Source organism: Ovis aries, chromosome 3, assembly GCF_016772045.2.
Source record: "Ovis aries strain OAR_USU_Benz2616 breed Rambouillet chromosome 3, ARS-UI_Ramb_v3.0, whole genome shotgun sequence".
In the NCBI taxonomy this organism is placed as follows: Eukaryota; Metazoa; Chordata; class Mammalia; order Artiodactyla; family Bovidae; genus Ovis; species Ovis aries.
Window position 1 is genome coordinate 192,092,303 of NC_056056.1, and position 18,342 is coordinate 192,110,644.

Genomic DNA, 18,342 nt, shown 5'->3' on the forward strand with positions numbered 1-18,342 from the left:
GTAATAAAAGGAAGAAAGCCTTTTAAAATCTGTTTCATTTGAAGTGTTTCTTATTTATATGCTTCAGTATCTGCAGTGAAACAGCATGAGAGCATCCTACCTGTGAAAAAGGTCTTAAGATTTAAGGAAGTTCAAATGTGTTCTTTAATTTTTAGCAGGATGCCATCCTCACACCCTCTCAATGCTATATCCCTCTTTGATAGCTCCATATGATTTCCAGGTATCACACTGAGTGAAAACAAATTTGGGATAAAATAACAAAGCTCATCTATGTATTATTAACATTTGGTGATAACAGCATTACATAGATAATATCGCTTTTGTACATGTATTCACTATAGTTTTTTTAATGGAAAAATCACACTACAGCCAGACATAATATTTTACTTTTCTATTCTAATTTTTCAAAGACATATCACCCAAGAGTAGTGTATTTCAGGAGATGTGGGTCATGATAGCAGTAGTTTCTGTCTTGGAGCCCTTGCCAGCCAGCCCCATGTTTCCTCAGGCATGTTTTCCTAGTGGCTCACCTGTTTTCTATGAAGGCAAAACATTCCTTTCCTGAGGTGGATAACAATTATTTTCCCCTGGTGGCTTGTCTTCTTCCTGTAATCCTGAACTCACCTTCGCATGTCACCTGACCATCCAGCCTTTTGAAGACTATATCCACTCAGGTTATTTCCTTGCTTAACATGCTAATGAAACTCTGATATTTCAACAGCTTCAAATCATTTATTTTTTTAAATTATGAACCATTGATATGCTATTAGTTGAGGATGAGTTGGTTGGATGGCATCACCGACTCAATGGACATGAGTCTGAGTAAGCTCTGGGAGGGGATGATGAACAGGGAAGCCTGGCGTGCTGCAGTCCATGGAGTCACAAAGAGTTGGACATGACTGAGTGACGGAACTGAACTGAACTGATCCTTCATTTCTACAAATCTGTACTAAGTCTGAATTTACTTTTTCTTTCAGTTTGATACATTTCTTTTTTTTTTTCTTCTAGTTTTGTGAGGAACTGTGTCCAAATCCTGGGTCTTCCACATTCTGTAAACTTATTTAAACTTGCTTCTAGAAGTGACTGTGATGGACACAGACCATCACTCCCATTGCCCCCTTGAGAATAACTCCTGAACTGGAACACTAGTCTGGAGGTGAAGTGAAAATTCCCCCCAAATCCCTCCAGGTGCCTTTCTTTCAGTCCCTTTCTCCCAGGGCCTGTGGTGGATCTGGTGAAGTGGCAGGAGTAATGCCTCACTTCTCAGCCCCCACTGCACTTACATGGGTTAACCGCCAAGAAAGTTGTGAGTAGGCAGCTCTAAACATCTCCTCACTACCCCAAGCCTTTCACCCTCACACAGACTTGACAGAGAGTCTCAGTCTTTAGAGGTGGCTGTCAACCCTAATTATATAGTCATCATTTTCTCCCAGCAGTCACCTTGTCCATGCCAAGTCACTTCAGTTGAGTCTGACTCTTTGCATCCCCATGGGCTGAAGCTGGCCAGGCTCCTCTGTTCATGGGATTCGCCAGGCAAGAATACCAGAGTAGGTTGCCAGGAAGATCTCCAGGGGATCTTCCAGACCCAGGGATTGAACCCAAGTCTCTTGCATTGCAGGCAGTTTTTTTACCACTACCACCACCTGAGAAGTCTTCAGTTCAGTTCAGTTCAGTTCAGTTGCTCAGTCATGTCTGACTCTTTGCGACCCCATGAATCGCAGCACGCCAGGCCTCTCTGCCCATCACCAACTCCCGGAGTTCACTCAGATTCATGTCCATCGAGTCAGTGGTGCCATCCAGCCATCTCATCCTCTGTCATCGCCTTCTCCTCCTGCCCGCAGTCCCTCCCAGCATCAGAGTCTTTTCCAATGAGTCAACTCTTCGCATGAGGTGGCCAAAGTACTGGAATTTGAGCTTTAGCATCATTCCTTCCAAAGAAATCCCAGGGCTGATCTCCTTCAGAATGAACTGGTTGGATCTCCTTGCAGTCCAAGGGACTCTCAAGAGTCTTCTCCAACACCACAGTTCAAAAGCATCAATTCTTTGGTGCTTAGCCTTCTTCACAGTCCAACTCTCACATCCATACATGACCACAGGATAAACCATAGCCTTGACTAGACGGACCTTAGTTGGCAAAGTAACGTCTCTGCTTTTGAATATACTATCTAGGCTGGTCATAACTTTTCTTCCAAAGAGTAAGCGTCTTTTAATTTCATGACTGCAGTCACTATCTGCAGTGATTTTGGAGCCCCCAAAAATAAATTCTGACACTGTTTCCACTGTTTCCCCATCTCTTTCTCATGAAGTGATGGGACTGGATACCATGATTTTCGTTTTCTGAGAAGTCTTAGTGGTTAATAAAAGTTATCAACTTTCAGAACTCACGATGGCATGCTAGTATTGCTTGATGGATACAAAGAGTGCATGGTCTTTTAAAATCTTTATTGCACTTCTCTACTACAATTTTTGAAAATTTAAAAATTTAAAAATTATTATTGTGTAAGTATATAAATAGAAAAATCAGATGAGAGGAAAATATGTTTAATTGTATTACTTTTGTTGTCATCATATTGTTTATCATTATGGACCTTTCGATAATAGCTATACACTGCTATGAAACTGGATATTCTCAGTCTGATAGGTTTTATTCTTTGAAGTTAAATTCAAATTTCAAGAACCCTTACAACTGAATGATTTAAAAAACCCAACTTTTTAAAAGAGCAAATGATCTGAATAAACATTTTACAAAGAAGCCATAGAAATGACTAATAATGGGCCTTCCTAGGTGGTCCAGCAGCTAAGATTCTGAGCTTCCAATGCAGGGGATTCTGATTCAATCCATGGTAGGGAAACTAAGATCTCTCATGGCATGAGGGGCTGCCAAAAAAAAAAAAAAAACCTAAAAGTTAATTTTAAAGAAAGAAGATTTTTAAAAAATTGCTAATAAGTACATGAAAAAGGTGTTCAATATCATCAGTCACTAGGGAAATGCAAATTAAAACCACAATAAGGTACCACTTCACTTCTACTAGAGTACTTGTGATCAAAAAAGATAGACAGTACCAAAAAATTGATGATAACACAGTGCTACTTAGAACACAGAGAGGATCAGCCGCTTTAGAAAGTTTGGCAGTTTCTTGACAAAGTAAACATTAACTTACCATCTCTATATCCTTGTGCTCAGTTGTGTCCGATGCTTTGCAACACCATGGACCATAGCCTGCCAGGCTTCTCTGTCCATGGGCTTTCCCAAGTAAGAATACTGGAGTGGGTTGCCATTTCCTACTCCAGAGGATCTTCCCAACCCAGGAATTGAACCCTCATCTCTTGCCTCTCCTGCAATGATAGATTCTTTACCACTAGGGCTACCTGGGAAGCCCTTTAGATTCATAGAGGGACTATTCTTGATAACCTAAAATTGTAAACAAACAAAATGTCCATCAACTGGATAAGCAAATAAACAAATATGGTATGTCAATGCAAATGAGTGCCATTCAGCAGTACAATGGAGCAGAATACTTATACATGCTATAACACAAAGGAACCTCAAAAACATGCTAAATGGAAGAAGACAGATCTTTTTTCTTCTGTCTCCTCCAGGTCTGCCCCACAACTCCACATGTTATGTTCACTACCTGGAATATCTCTCCATTCTAATTTTCTGTTGCAGCTCCCTTAAAAACTTCTATTCAGTAGGACTGTAGCTGGATGCCACCTTATAGTGCTTTAAATGACAATCACAGCCAAGGAATCTGTCCCATCTAGAACAAAGCCATTTATCTTCTCTTGAGTGGAGCTGAGAGCTAGAACAGTGGGAGTGCAAGCTGTGGGCTCAGTCTTGAAACAGCAAGGAGAGCAGGAATCTAAATTCACATCTGCCCTCCAGATCATACTAGTTCATGGAGGTGAAAATATGCATAACATAGAATTTGCCATCTTAGCCATTTTTAAATATATGTTTCATTGACATGAATTACATTCACATTGTTGTGCAGCCAAACTGACCGTCCATCTCCAGAATTTTCTCATCTTCCCAAATTGAAATTCTGTAGCTATTAAGCAGTTATATCCCTTCCCACTTCCCCAGTCCATCCTCGGCGTCTGGGAACCACCAGTCTTTATGTCTCTATGAAATCTACTACTCTAGGTACCTCATATAAGAGGAATCATACAATATTTGGCCTTTTATCATTGGCTTATTTCACTTTGCATAGTGTCCTCAAAGTTTGTTCATGTTATAGCATTTGTCAGAATTCCCATACTTTTGAAGGCTGAATGACATTCCATTCTATGCACATTACACACTTTGCTTCTCCAGTCCTCCCTTGATGGGCACTTGGGTCTCTTCTACCTGTTGGCTAATTGTGACCAGTGCTGCTGTGAGCATGGGTATAGAAATGTCTGTTTCAGGCCCCACTTTCAGTGGAAATATATATCCAGAAGAGACTTGTTTTTGGATCATATGGTAATTGTTTCGTTCTGAAGAATTACCATAGTGTTTTCCAGAAGCAGCTACACCATTTGACATTCCCAACATAAAGGCTCAGGGATTCCAATTCCTCCACGTCCTCACCAGTACTTGTTATTTCTTTTCTTTTCTTTTTTTTTTTAAATGATAACTGTCCTAATGGGTTGTGAAGCGGTATCTCATTCTGGTATTCATTTGTACCCAGCTATTTTGAAGGTATGTTTGTCCAGATGAGAGAATGAACCATATCTTATTAAATACTTAATTAGCTTGATTTGTAAATTGTCAATTTTTATATACGTGGCATGGATTTTCTATTTGCACTTTTGCCCTGGAATCTAGGTCTATCATGTTTTTCATGCAGTGTGCTTGAAAAACATAAAAAAAAAAAAGAGCCTGTGGTATTAAAGCAAGAAGTCCATGTTTAAACTCAAGTTGCTTTCATAATTTTCTGTGAAGAAACATTATGAAAAATAATGTACAAAGCAAGTTTATTCACACTGAAACATGCTGATATGTTTTGAAAGATTTTCTTCAGTACATTAGTTTCTCTTTAAACTCCACATTTAAGTTACATTAAGAAGCTGAAATTAAGCCATAAAGATAACACTTATGGAGGCTTGAAATTGCTTTCTGAATATTTTCCTCACAAATGTTAACTCTGTGTCCCTTCCCTTAAAAAAACAAACATGATTGTCAGACATACCATATCTAAACATGAATCTCTCAGGTTAGATTTAAGTTTTAGGAATATCAATTTTTAAAATCATAATAAACCACAATACACACATTTTTAAATTTCTAATCAAAATAGTTAACACATTATAGACATTAACTTTTATTGCCAGATTTAAGTCACTGCACTTAAAAAAATAATTGTGCCATTTCTCTACATGTTTGAGCTTCAAAATTCTCTTAATAAGGCAGTTTTTAGCTCTGTGATGTTCTTTTTGAAGATTTAGGACTGTATGTGTTTATGTGCAAGTTTAGAAGTTACTACTTCTAATTTCTGAGTGAGAGCGTTCTCAGTCACCAAGTATGATAAACAACTTCAACTTTCAGCCTTGTTCCTGTTTAAATTCTTGTGATAGATTAAAACAACCTCATTGGTCTCATTTAATTAAATACTGAAAATATATAAAAATCATTTATAGATATAGTATGCTACTTTTATGTATCATTGATATGAAATTTCAGTTGGAGAAAAAGATTCTACTTCTAAAATAATATTAATTAATTTAGCAAAAATAATACTAAGTGGTTGTGCAGTGTATTAGCACTCTTCACTCAAATCATGGAATCAGTTTTTTTTTCCCTTTTCATTTTCACAGCTATTACTTAAACTGTCATTCAGATTACCACTACTAAATTTTGATAACCTCTGTAACTCTTGTCTTCTCTTTATTCTATTTTAAACCATCAAACTGATTGCTCACAAGCTTTCAGTGGCTTTCTCTTGCCTACATATTAAGTTTAAACTATTTTGCTTATATTTCAGGATTTTCCGTAAGTTGAATTTAGCCTAAACCCAGAACTGTTTTGTTCTTCCCAAGGTTTGCACTCAGTTAGATCATTGTCCTGTCTACCACCTCTGTGCTCCCGTTTGCCATCCACATCATGCTGTCTATTCCCTTTGTGACAGTCTGCTCATTCCTGCTCCTGGACCTGGCTTTAAGTGGTGCACAGTCCCACCTCTCTTTTTATGCTCAGCTTATCTACACCTCTATAATGAAAACATATCAGAATGCCCTGAGTCATTTCCTTTTTTTTTGCCGTGCCTTTAACAGTGACACACAGTTGCAGTATACTTATAGTCCCAATATTTTATGTTTACCAGTGTTGACCTAGGGAAGAAACTATGTTTATACATTTTCTGTATCCTCCACTGTACCTAACACAGTCCAGAGTATGTAGTAGGAGGTTAGCATGTAAATGTTGCCTAGTTTCTTACTTGGTATAATTGCGTGCATGCTTAGTCGCTCAGTTGGGTCCAATTCTTTGCAACCCCAGGAAATGCAGCCCGCCAGACTCCTCTGTCCATGGAATTTTCCAGGCAAGAATACTGAAGCAGAGCTGCCATTTCCTTGTCCAGGGGATCTTACTGACCCAGAGATCAAACCTGCATCTCCTGCATTGGCAGGTGGATTCCATACCACTGAGCCACTGGGAAGCCCATTTGGTATAATTAATCCATGAATAATTATGACTCGTTACTTATTGATCAAGCATTTTTTACCATGTGTTTTTCTGAGTGTTCTATACACATTTTGTGATGTATTTCTCACAGTAACCATGTCAGGTTAGTTTTATTTATCCCTGAATTTGCAGATTAAGAAACTGTTGTTCAGAGTGATCACTCAAGATCACTAGTTTAGAGTTGGGATTAGAATTGTGGTTTGCCGTGGTGGCTCAGACGCTAAAGAATCTGCCTGCAATGCAGGAGACCTGGATTCCATCCTTGAATCCAGAAGATCCCTTGGAGAAGGAAATGGCAACCCACTCCAGTATTCTTGACTGGAGAGTCCCATGGACAGAGGAGCCTGGCAGGCTACAGTCTATAAGGTTGCAGTCAGACACAATTAAGCGACTAACACTTGCCTTCCTTTTAATTCTCCCTCCAAAAGTAAGTGCCCCTTGAAGTGGCTTAAAATGCTCAAGATACAAAGATGTAATTTTAAGGAACAATTTGAGGCAAAAGTGAGAGTTCCTTTTATGTATTGGTAGATATAGATAAACATACTTATGAGCACATGAACACCGAGACCCTAAGTAACCAGTGAAAAGATTCCAACCTAATTGTACATCATTGTCTCCATTAAAAAAGAAAATCATTGTCTGAAGTAGGTGTAGGGATAGGGGAAGGGAAAGGGAATAAGAATGCAAAATTTTAAGTCATATAAAAAATAGAAACTCTAATGCTCTGTGGGATCAGGGAGTTTTAGAGATCAAACCAAATCCTTAACATATTTGTTTCCAGATAAGGGTCAAGTTATTCTTCAAGGTAAAAAAGTGTTTTTCTGTCAGTCTGGTTAACCTCATGACCTGAGTGTTCTCTTTAAGCTTCAGCTTTTTATGCTTAGAACCTCTCAACTTCCTTCTGATGTTAAGAACAACTTAACTGTTTTTCATAAAAGTACACTTATTATAATAATCCTTATATTTAACTCCAGGTTTTGTCTGCTATCCTTTAAAGAGAAACATGAGCCAGTTTTGTTTTTAAACATTTTTATTTATATATAATTATGTGCATGTGTGCCCAGTCACTTCAGTCTGTCCAATTCTTCGGCGACTCCATGGACTGTAGCCTGCCAGGCTCCTCTGTTCATGGAATTCTCCAGGCAAGAATACTGGAGTGAGTTGCCATTTCCTTCTCCAGGGGATATTCCCCACCCAGGGATTGAACCCTCATCTCTTGCGGCTCCTTCACTGACCACTGAACCACCAGGGAAGCCCATATATATAATCTTAAATCTATATAAAATTACTATTTTATATATTACTACTAAAATTAGTTTTATCTATTACATATATTAATAGTATGTAAATAAGATCTGTGATTAAGGGGATGCTTGCTACTTCAGGTGGCTTTCAAGTCCCTGTAGATTCCATGCACCTCCCCTCTCAACAAGGTCAGCCAGTGATTCTGAGGTTATATACCTCCTTCACCTCAGATGGTGAAGAATCTGCCTGCCAGTGTAGAGACATGAGTTCAGTCCCTAGGTTGGGACAATCCCCTAGAGTAGGAAATAACAACCCACTACAGTATTTTTCCTGGAACATCCCATGGACACAGAAGCCAGGCAGTCCATGGGGACATAGTCCATGTGGTCACAAAGAGTCAGACACAACTGAGCACAGACACACACCACAGTGGTACAGATACCTATCATTACACTCTAGTCTGCTTGAGTAAGTGATAAAAGATGCTAATCATCTCTTGACTTTCTTGTTTTATTATCGATCAACACACCCATCTTAATGGATAAACAAACGGATGTAAGTTTTTGAAAAGCTGAATTAAAATTAGTCTCAGCAGCATTTATTTTTTAAGTTGCCTACCCTTGATATATAACCAGGTATGAAAACCACTGTCAGTCTCTTTAAATCTACTGAAAAGTTATTTTAACGTGTGAATGGTCAAATTAGGTCCCAGCAGTATTAAAACTTCTGGTTTATTTATTTGTGCAAGCCCAATGTATATCAGATCCTGTAAGAATGAAGCCTCTTTATGTTTCTATAATATATCATAAATTCAAGGAGCACATATATTTGACACAAATTAAAATATGTTGGAAATGAATATTTCCTATTTCCAAACCTTGTCAAACTAGGAAAATTAGATGTTTGTGGTGGAAAGTTAATCACAATTGAGTAAATGTGGTTCTGTATATCTGCCCCTTGCATAGCGAAAACCAAGTAGAAAGGAGAGAATTAAGCATTGCTCCTTTATGTTAACTATACTGAATGTTAACCTTACTGAGGAGTAAGTGTATGATTTTTTCATCATTAATTATTTTATCTCTATATTTTGTAAAACAGTGTGTTTCCAATATACTATTCTGATAAAAATGTGTTTAATTGGGCTTGTGTATTTTAAAAATTTATCTTCTTTTCTACTCAGGAATTTTAAAGACAGTTTAATTCAGATAAACCTTAATTAATAAGTAAAATGAAAATATTGCATTTGTTTGAATGAAGGAAGAATGTATAAGATTTTTTTTTAATTCCAAGCGTATACCATCTCCAAACTCAATTCAATCAAGTGTTTCAGTCATACTTATACTTGTATTTTTAATAATAGTTCTAGTACTTCCTGGAAGTTTTGAATCTTTCTGTAGTGATTGATGTTTAAACATTTAATCACCATTTATGAGTGATAATCATCTATTTAATTAAATAATACAAATAGTCATTATTCTTTAAATACTCTGCAATAATTTTGTAATGATCAAATTTAAATTTTGAATAACTAATTTGTTCACAATTTTCTTCTTAGCTACAGAGGTTAAAATATCCCATGTCATTTTTGTAATTACTAAACAATCTTATATTTTTGTGTATACTAAACCAGTAATATGTTTTGTTAGCTTCTAGAAGTAATTGCCACTGTAATTTTAAAGATAAGGATACCATTTACAGTACAATGTGAAATTTGCAATATGTATTATGGTTAGCCAACCTGTATTTTAAAATACAGATATTTTAAATTTCAGTACACTGGGAAATTTTTAATTTGCAAAATGATATCCTGGGATATTCGTTATTTTCTTAATAGTTTCAATACCAGTACAGGATGATGACAGAAGAAATTATTTTCTGAATTGCAGAACTTAATACATAGGTTTTTAACAGAAGTGTGGGAAATGAGTCATTTCTGATACTTTAAAAACGGTAAACTCCCAGTCATCATCAATTCAGTTCAGTCGCTCAGTCGTGTCCAGCTCTTTGCGACCCCATGGACTACAGCACACCAGGCCTCCCTGTCCATCACCAACTCCCAGAGTTTACTCAAACTCATGTTCATCGAATCGGTGATGCCATCCAGCCATCTCATCCTCTGTCATCCCCTTCTCCTCCTGCCCTCAATCTTTCCCAGCATCAGGGTCTTTTCAAATGAGCCAGTCATCATATTTGACATCATATCCTTTTACTTCTGAGGTAATATATTAAAAAGTGAAAGTTGCACAGTCATGTCTGACTCTGCTGCCCCATGGACTATATAGAGTCCATGGAATTCTCTAGGCCAGAATACTGGAGTGGGTAGCCTTTGCCTTTTCCAGGGGATCTTCCTAACCCAGGGATCGAACCCAGGTCTCCCACATTGCAGGCTGATTCTTTACCAGCTGAGCCACAAGGGAAGCCCAAGAATATTGGAATGGGTAGCCTATCCCTCCTCCAGCGGATCTTCCTGACACAGGAATTGAAGCAGGGCCTCCACGGATTCTTTACCAACTGAGCTATCAGGGAAGTCCAATCTATTAAAGCCTTATACATTAAATCTTATTCTTTTTTCTGATTGGGATAAGAAATAACATAATTCCAATTCATACAAAATAATGTGGGGGAGGAATAGTCATTATTGATAAGTAAGTAAGTAAGTAAAGTCCCTCAGTCATGTCCAACTCTTTATCACCCCATGGACTGCAGCCCACCAGGCTCCTCAGTTCATGGGATTCTCCAGGCAAGAATACTGGAGTGGGTTGCCATTTCCTTCTCCAGGGGATCTTCCCAACCCAGGGATCAAACCCGGGTCTCCCGCATTGGAGGCAGACACTTTAACCTCTGAGCCACCAGGGAAGCCCTTCGTTATTGATAGTATTAATATATTTCTCTATAATTTCTTTTGTTGGGAATGTATTTTGCATTAGTTTGCATAAAAAATAAGTCATGATTTTTACAATAATTTTACTGTCCTGTTTTTGTTTAGACCAAAGTTGCTGAAAACTGTGAAAAAAGTATAAATATGTTTTCATGTAAATAAATGCTAGTTCTCAGTTTTCATTATTTCATTTATAGAGAGACCCCTCTTATCAGAGTCTCTGGTTTATCCTGAACAGTTTCAGTCTTTCATATTTCTTTCAGAGAAAAACCAAGATAATCCAGAGAACTATATGACAGTACTCTTCCTTGAGAGGTTTATCTTTAGCATCAATCTTTTTATTACAGAAGTTCGCTTGCATAGTAAAAGCTATCCAAGAACTCTTAAGACAAATAAGAAATGAGAAATTGTGTTGTATTTTATACATATATAGACATACATATGTGTAAGTGTGTGTATACTTATTTATTGGAAGCTTCCCTGTTGGCTCAGACAGTAAAGAATCTGCCTGCAGTGCAGGAGACAGGAGACCAGTGCAGGAGATCTGGGTCAAGAGGATCCACTGGAGGAAGAAATAGCAACCCACTGCAGTATTCCTGCCTGGAGAATTCTATGGACAGAGGAGCCTGCTGGGCTACAGTCCATGGGGTCACAAAGAGTCAGACACAACCGAGTGACTAGCACACATACTTATTTATTAATACTTATATGTGTATATATAGATAGTTGCTTCTTCAATCAGATTTTTTTTAACTTTCACAAACTGCTACGTGGAGATGAAAGAGTGTTAATCTAAACATTTGATGTGACTCCTGAATCGAAAGCAACCTACTTGTTTTAAGATACTACGTGATATGGCTATAGTTATCAAGTAAAACTTTCCCTTATTATTAAATGGATAGGTCAAAGAATTTTTGCTGGTTATTTAATAAGAAATATTTAGTGATGGCTTAGTCAAAGAGTATGCATTTCAGATAGTATTCCTTAAAACCTTAATCTTCAAGATTATCTCAAGTTTGTCTGTGTTTATATATCAGGAAGTAAAGTGGCATTGTGGCAAGCATCCAGTTAATTTTAATCAATGCAGGTAGACTGACCAAATAATGTTCTTCAAATAGTCTCCTTCCATTCCTTTCCAGTGGCTTTTTTGTATTTCTGCACAACTAATAATCAGAAAAAGGCTGTGACAGTTGTCCATTTCAGCAAGTCAAAGAGGGGAAACATACAGAGTTTGAACCAGTATGGATAGTAAAAACTTTACTTAGTATATGAACCTACATTCTTTTGTAACACACCACGTAAAATTTAAAAGAGAGGGGGGACAGTTATTAACCAAATAACATGATATACAGTACCAACCCTGATGTTGGTAAAGAGTAAATATGGATAGCTGTTATTTGCTTTGAATCCCTGGTTATACTGAAACTAAAATTCCTTGTGTGTGGTGTATGTTGTTTCCCCCCTGAGAAGTAAGTCAGGAAAGTTGAAGTGACAATGTCTATCTTTAAATATTCCAAGGCACTAAAGAAAAGTACCCATAGGAAAAATACCACATCTTATTATAGGATTATAGGTACTTTCTGAGAGGTGCATTTATTTCATTGCTGATAGTCCTTTTATTTTTTTTTTCTCTCTCTCTCCTGTAGCAGTTATATGCTGCCCAGCTAGCTGCAATGCAGGTATCTCCAGGAGGAAAGCTCCCAGGCGTATCCCAAGGCAACCTTGGTGCTGCTGTATCTCCTACCAGCATTCACACAGACAAGAGCACAAACAGCCCACCACCCAAAAGCAAGGTACCCCTTTGAAGAAGCTACATGTTTTGGCATTTAGAGTTTGCTTTTTGTTTGATGATATGTATTGAATACCTATTATGTACCAGTAACTGGCCTAAATGCTAGATCTTCAAGGAAATGATGGTTAGTAGAATCAGTAAGGATTGTGTCCCTATAAATTTACTCACGTAGCATTTAGTCACTCATTTATTCAATGAACATGCATTATAGCTGTAGTAGAAAATGTGAGTGATACAAATATTTGAAAGGTAGTTGTGCTGTCGCCAAGAATATTATAGTCTTATAAAATAGATACCCATGCTCTATTATATAAGGTCTTAGAAGGAGTTACAGGGAAAGAATGTTAAGTTATTAGGACAAAAATATTATTAATACCTTCAGTGAGGGACCTGCAAAGATTGTTCCAAAGGAGAACTGAAATAGACCTTAAATATGAGTATGACTGGAGCATACAGAAAATGTAGTAACTGGTTATGTGATATAGTATAGGTACAATTTCAGACATGTTATCCAGCCAATTAGAAAGATAATGCTAGTGTTAGAGTATTTCGAAATAGATTTGTTTTTAGGGCAAAGAAAGCATTTCCTGAGAGAACCTCGAAAAGGATCAGGGGGGTTTCAAATAATTTGTTTCTTGGCTCATAAGAAAGAAGCAGAAAAATTAATTTAAATTTCTTCATAATTTTAAGCTCTTACCTAGATGATTGTATATGAATATATTAAATTTCCTATGTAAAAAAGTGAAAAGAGTATCCATGAAGTAATTTTCTCAGACATTGCTCAAGGAAATAATCACACATTAACAGTTAGAAAACCTTCAGTAGAAAACTCGACACAGTGAATTTACCCACCAAATATTGCTGTTTGTCTTTTGCTGAATTACCTAGAAATATGCTTCTGCTCTTTATTTTAAGAATTCATCTTCAAATGTCTGAAGACTCATAGGGTTAGAGTAGTCACAACAGTAGAAAAAATACACAGAGAAAAAAGTCTAGAAATTTTTGAAAGAGAAAAAGAATCCTAGAGTTTTTTAATCCTCCTCTAGTTCCCTGGCCCATTTTTTTCATAGTCAGTGTATTAATCCAGAATAGAAATTGGGAAGGAGAACGGTTGGGTTGGGAAAGTGTCCTCCAGCCTCCATCTTCCCAAACTCCCCAAGTTTTTTCATACTAATAGATAAATACATTTGGAATAATAACTCACCCTAGACATGGACCTTAGATATGATTCACTAGCAACATGTACAAAGATATAGAGGAAAATTATGTACTTGCTACTGTGATGTTAGGAAATATGATAAACCACTTTTAAGAACCCTTTCAGCTGTGTAATGGATCTTCCATGTTCTGTGCTTGAGGTGTACTTGAGGCATGGTGCGCTTTTCTATATAATCACAGCAGAACATGTTTTTAAAATTTGGTAAAAATGGTGACATTTATTAAATATAATTTAATTTTAAAGCAGTGATATTTTGGTGTCTCCATAGAACAGTAGTTTCAAAGTATTCCATGTACAGGTTCAGTTCAGTTAGTAAATTCAGTCACTCAATCATGTCCAACTCTTTGCGACCCCACGGACTGTAGCACGCCAGGTATCCTTGTCCATCACCAACTCCTGGAGCTTACTCAAACTCAAGGCCATTGAGTCGGTGATGCTATCCGACCATCTCATCCTCTGTCTTCCCTTTCTCCTCCTGCATTCAGTCTTTCCCAGCCATGGGGCTTTTCAAATGAGTTGATACTTTGCATGAGGTGGCCAAAGTATTGGAGTTTCAGCTTCAACATCAGTCCTTCCAATGAACACCCAGGACTGATCTCCTTTAGGATGGACTGGTTGGATCTCCTTGCAGTCCAAGGGACTCTCAAGAGTCTTCTCCAACACCACAGTTCAAAGACATCAGTTCTTCAGCACTCGGCTTTCTTTATAGTCCAACTCTGACATCCATACATGACTACTGGAAAAACCATAGTTTGACTAGATAGAACTTTGTTGACAAAGTAATGTCTCTGCTGTTTAATAATGCTGTCTAAGTTGGTCATAATTTTTCTTCCAAGGAGCAAGCATCTTTTAATTTCATGGCTGCAGTAGCCACCTGCAGTGATTTTGGAGCCCTAAAAAATAATGTCTGTCACTGTTTCCACTGCTTCCCCATTTATTTGCCAGGAAGTGATGGGACCAGATGCCATGATCTTCATTTTCTGAATGTTGAGCTTTAAGCCAACTCTTTCACTCTCCTCGTTCACTTTCCTCAAGAATATCTTTAGTTCTTCCTCACTTTCTGTCATGAGGGCGGTGACATCTGCATATCTGAGGTTATTGATATTTCTCTTTGCAGTCTTGATTCCAGCTTGTGCTTCATCCAGCCCAGTATTTCTCATGATGTACTCTGCATATAGGTTAAATAAGCAGGGTGACAGTATACAGCCTTGATGTACTCCTTTCCTGATTTGGTACCAGTCTGTTGTTCCATGTCCAGTTCTAACTATTGCTTTTGACATGCATACAGTTTTCTTAGGAGGCAGGTCAGGTAGTCTGGCATTCCCATCTCTTGAAGAATTTTCCACAGTTTGTTGTGATCCACACAGTCAAAGGCTTTGTTATAGCCAATAAAGCACAAATAGATGTTTTTCTGGAACTCTCTTGCTTTTTCAATGATCCAATGGATGTTAGCAATTTGATCTCTGGATCCCCTGCCTTTACTAAATCCAGCTTGATCATTTGGAAGTTTACAGTTCACATACTGTTGAAGCCTTGCTTGGAAAATTTTGAACATTGCTTTGCTAGTGTGAGATGAGTGCAATTGTGCGATAGTTTGAACATTCTTTGGCATTGCCTTTCTTTGGGATTAGAGTGAAAACGACCTTTTCCTGTGGCCACTGCTAAGTTTTCCAAATTTGCTGGCAGATTGAGTGCAGCACTTTCACAGTGTCATCTTGTAGGATTTGAAATAGCTCAACTGGAATTCCGTCACCTCCACTAGCTTTGTTTGTAGTGATGCTTTCTAAGGCCCACCTGACTTCACATTCCAGGATGTCTGGCTGTAGGTGAGTGATCACACCATCGTGATCATCTGGGTCATGAACATCTTTTTTGTATAGTTCCGTGTATTCTTGCCACCTCTTCTTAATATATTCTGCTTTTATTAGGTCCATACCATTTCTGTCCTTTATCGAGCCCATCTTTGCATGACATGTTCCTTTGGTATCTCTAATTTTCTTGAAGAGATCTCTAGTCTTTCCCATTCTGTTCTTTTCCTCTATTTCTTTGCACTGATCACTGAGGAAGGCTTTCTTATCTCTCCTTGCTATTCTTTGGAACTCTGCATTCAAATAGGTATATCTTTCTTTTTCTCCTTTGCCTTTTGCCTCTCGTCTTTTCACAGCAATTTGTAAGGCCTCCTCAGACAACTATTTTGCCTTTTTACATTTCTTTTTCTTGGGTATGGTCTTGATTCCTGCCTCCTGTTCAATGTAACGAACCTCTGTCCAAAGTTCTTCAGGCACTCTGTCTATCAGATCTAACCCCTTGAATCTGTTTGTCACTTCCACTGTAAGGGATTTGATTTAGATCATACCAGAATGGTCTAGTGGTTTTCCCTGCTTTCTAAATTTAAGTCTGAATTTGGCAATAAGGAGTTCATGATCTGAGCCACAGTCAGCTCCCAGTCTTGTTTTTGCTGACTGTATAGAGCTTCTCCATCTTTGCCTTCAAAGAATATAATCAACAGAAAATTGGATTAAAGATTTAATTGGGCTTCCCTGGTGGCTCAGAGGTTAAAGCGTCTGCCTGCAATGCGGGAGACCTGGGTCCGATCCCCAGGTCGGAAAGATCCCCTGGAGAAGGAAATGGCAAACCAGTCCAGTATTCTTGCCTGGAGATTCCCATGGACAGAGGAGCCTGGTGGGCTACAATCCATGGGGTCGCAAAGAGTCAGAAAGTGACTTAACTTTCTTTAACTTTCAACTTTAAAAGAATTGATGCTTTTGAACTATGGTGTTGGAGAAGACTCTTGAGAGTCTCTTGGACCACAAGGAGATCCAACCAGTCCATCCTAAAGGAGATCAGTCCTTGGGTGTTCATTGGAAGGACTGATGTTGAAGCTGAAACTCCAATACTTTGACCACTTGCTTCGAAAAGCTGACTCATTTGAAAAGACCCTGATGCTGGGAAAGATTGACAGCAAGAGAAGGGGACGACAGAGGAGGAGTTGGTTGGATGACGTCACTGACTCAATCGACGTGAGTTTGGGTAGGCTTCAGGAGTTGGTGATGTACAGGGAGGCCTAGAGTGCTGTGGTTCATGGGGTCTCAAAGAGTCAGACATGGCTTTGCAGCTAAACTGAACTGAATTGAACAGAGCATGGCCCAGCCCATCAGAACAAAACCCATCTTTTGCCTCAGTGAGTCTCTCCCATCCGGAAGCTTCCATAAGCCTCATATCCTTCTCCATCAGAGGGCAAACAGAATGAAAACCACAAACACAGAAAAGTAACCAATCTGATCACATGGACCACAGCCTTGTCTAACTCAGTGAAACTATGAGTCATGCCACATAGGACTACCCAAGACAGATGGGTCATGGTGGAGAGTTCTGGCAAAACATGCTCTATTGGAGAAGGGAATGGCAAACCACTTCAGTATTCTTGACTTGAGAACCCTATGAACAGTATGAAAAGGCAAAATGATCGGACACTGAAAGATGAACTCCCCATGTCAGTAGGTACCCAATATGCTATTGGAGATCAGCGGAGAAATAACTCCAGAAAGAATGAAGAGATGGAGCCAAAGCAAAAACAATACCCAGTTGTGGATGTGACTAGTGTTGGAAGTAAAGTCCAGTGCTGTAAAGAGCAATATTGTATAGGAACCTGGAATGTTAGGTCCATGAATCAAGGTAAATTGGAAATGGTCAAGACGGGAGATGGAAAGACTGAACATCGACATTTTAGGAATCAGCAAACTAAAACAAACTGGAAAGGGTGAATTTACCTCAGATGACCATTATATCTGCTACTGTGGGCAAGAATCCCTTAGAAGAAATGGAGTAGCTATCATAGTCAACAAAGGACTCTAAAATGCTGTACTTGGATGCAATCTCAAAAATGACAGAATGATCTCTGTTTATTTCCAAGACAAACCATTTAATATCACAGTAATCCAAGTCTATGCCCCAGCCAGTAATGCTGAAATAGCTGAAGTTGAACAGTTCTAGGAAAACTTACAAGACCTCCTAGAACTGACACACAAAAAAGATGTCCTTTTCATGATAGGGGACTGGAATGCAAAAGTGGGAAGTCAAGAAATACCGGGAGTAACAGGCACATTTGGCCTCGGAGTACAAAATGAAGCAGGGCAAAGGCTAATAGAGTTTTGCCAAGAGAATGCACTCGTCATAGTAAACACCCTCTTCCAACAACATAAGAGAAGACTACACATGAACACGCGAACACTGAGAAAAATATGTAACTGTAGCGGCATAGTCATTGTCACACACAAATAACTCTCTAAAAGTATTATTCCAGATTTCCCCTCCATGATTTAGTAATGTGATTTCACATCATGGTTCATAATGATGCTTTACATTAGGGCATTTCATTTTATGACTTGAGAGTACATAGTTCACTTGTAAAGAACTGATGGGATTTTCTTGGCCACTAGATAACTTTTTATCATTGATACTGAGTGTTGTTTGCTCATTCGTGTCCAACTCTTTGCTACCCTATGGACTGTAGCCCACCAAATATCTACTCCTCAAATCCCTAA

General features: G+C 38.3%; 1 protein-coding gene across 13 annotated transcripts in view; it reads left to right on the forward strand.

The window, feature by feature from the left end:
* SOX5 (SRY-box transcription factor 5) overlaps positions 1-18,342 on the forward strand; it is a 1,147,842-nt gene that overhangs the window by 1,041,903 nt on the left and 87,597 nt on the right. For all 13 annotated transcript variants that reach the window (XM_042247392.2, XM_042247394.2, XM_042247393.2 and 10 more), the window contains one exon: positions 12,434-12,580. In XM_042247392.2, coding sequence (XP_042103326.1) covers positions 12,434-12,580 — 147 coding nt within the window. The remainder of the gene's footprint in view (positions 1-12,433; positions 12,581-18,342) is intronic.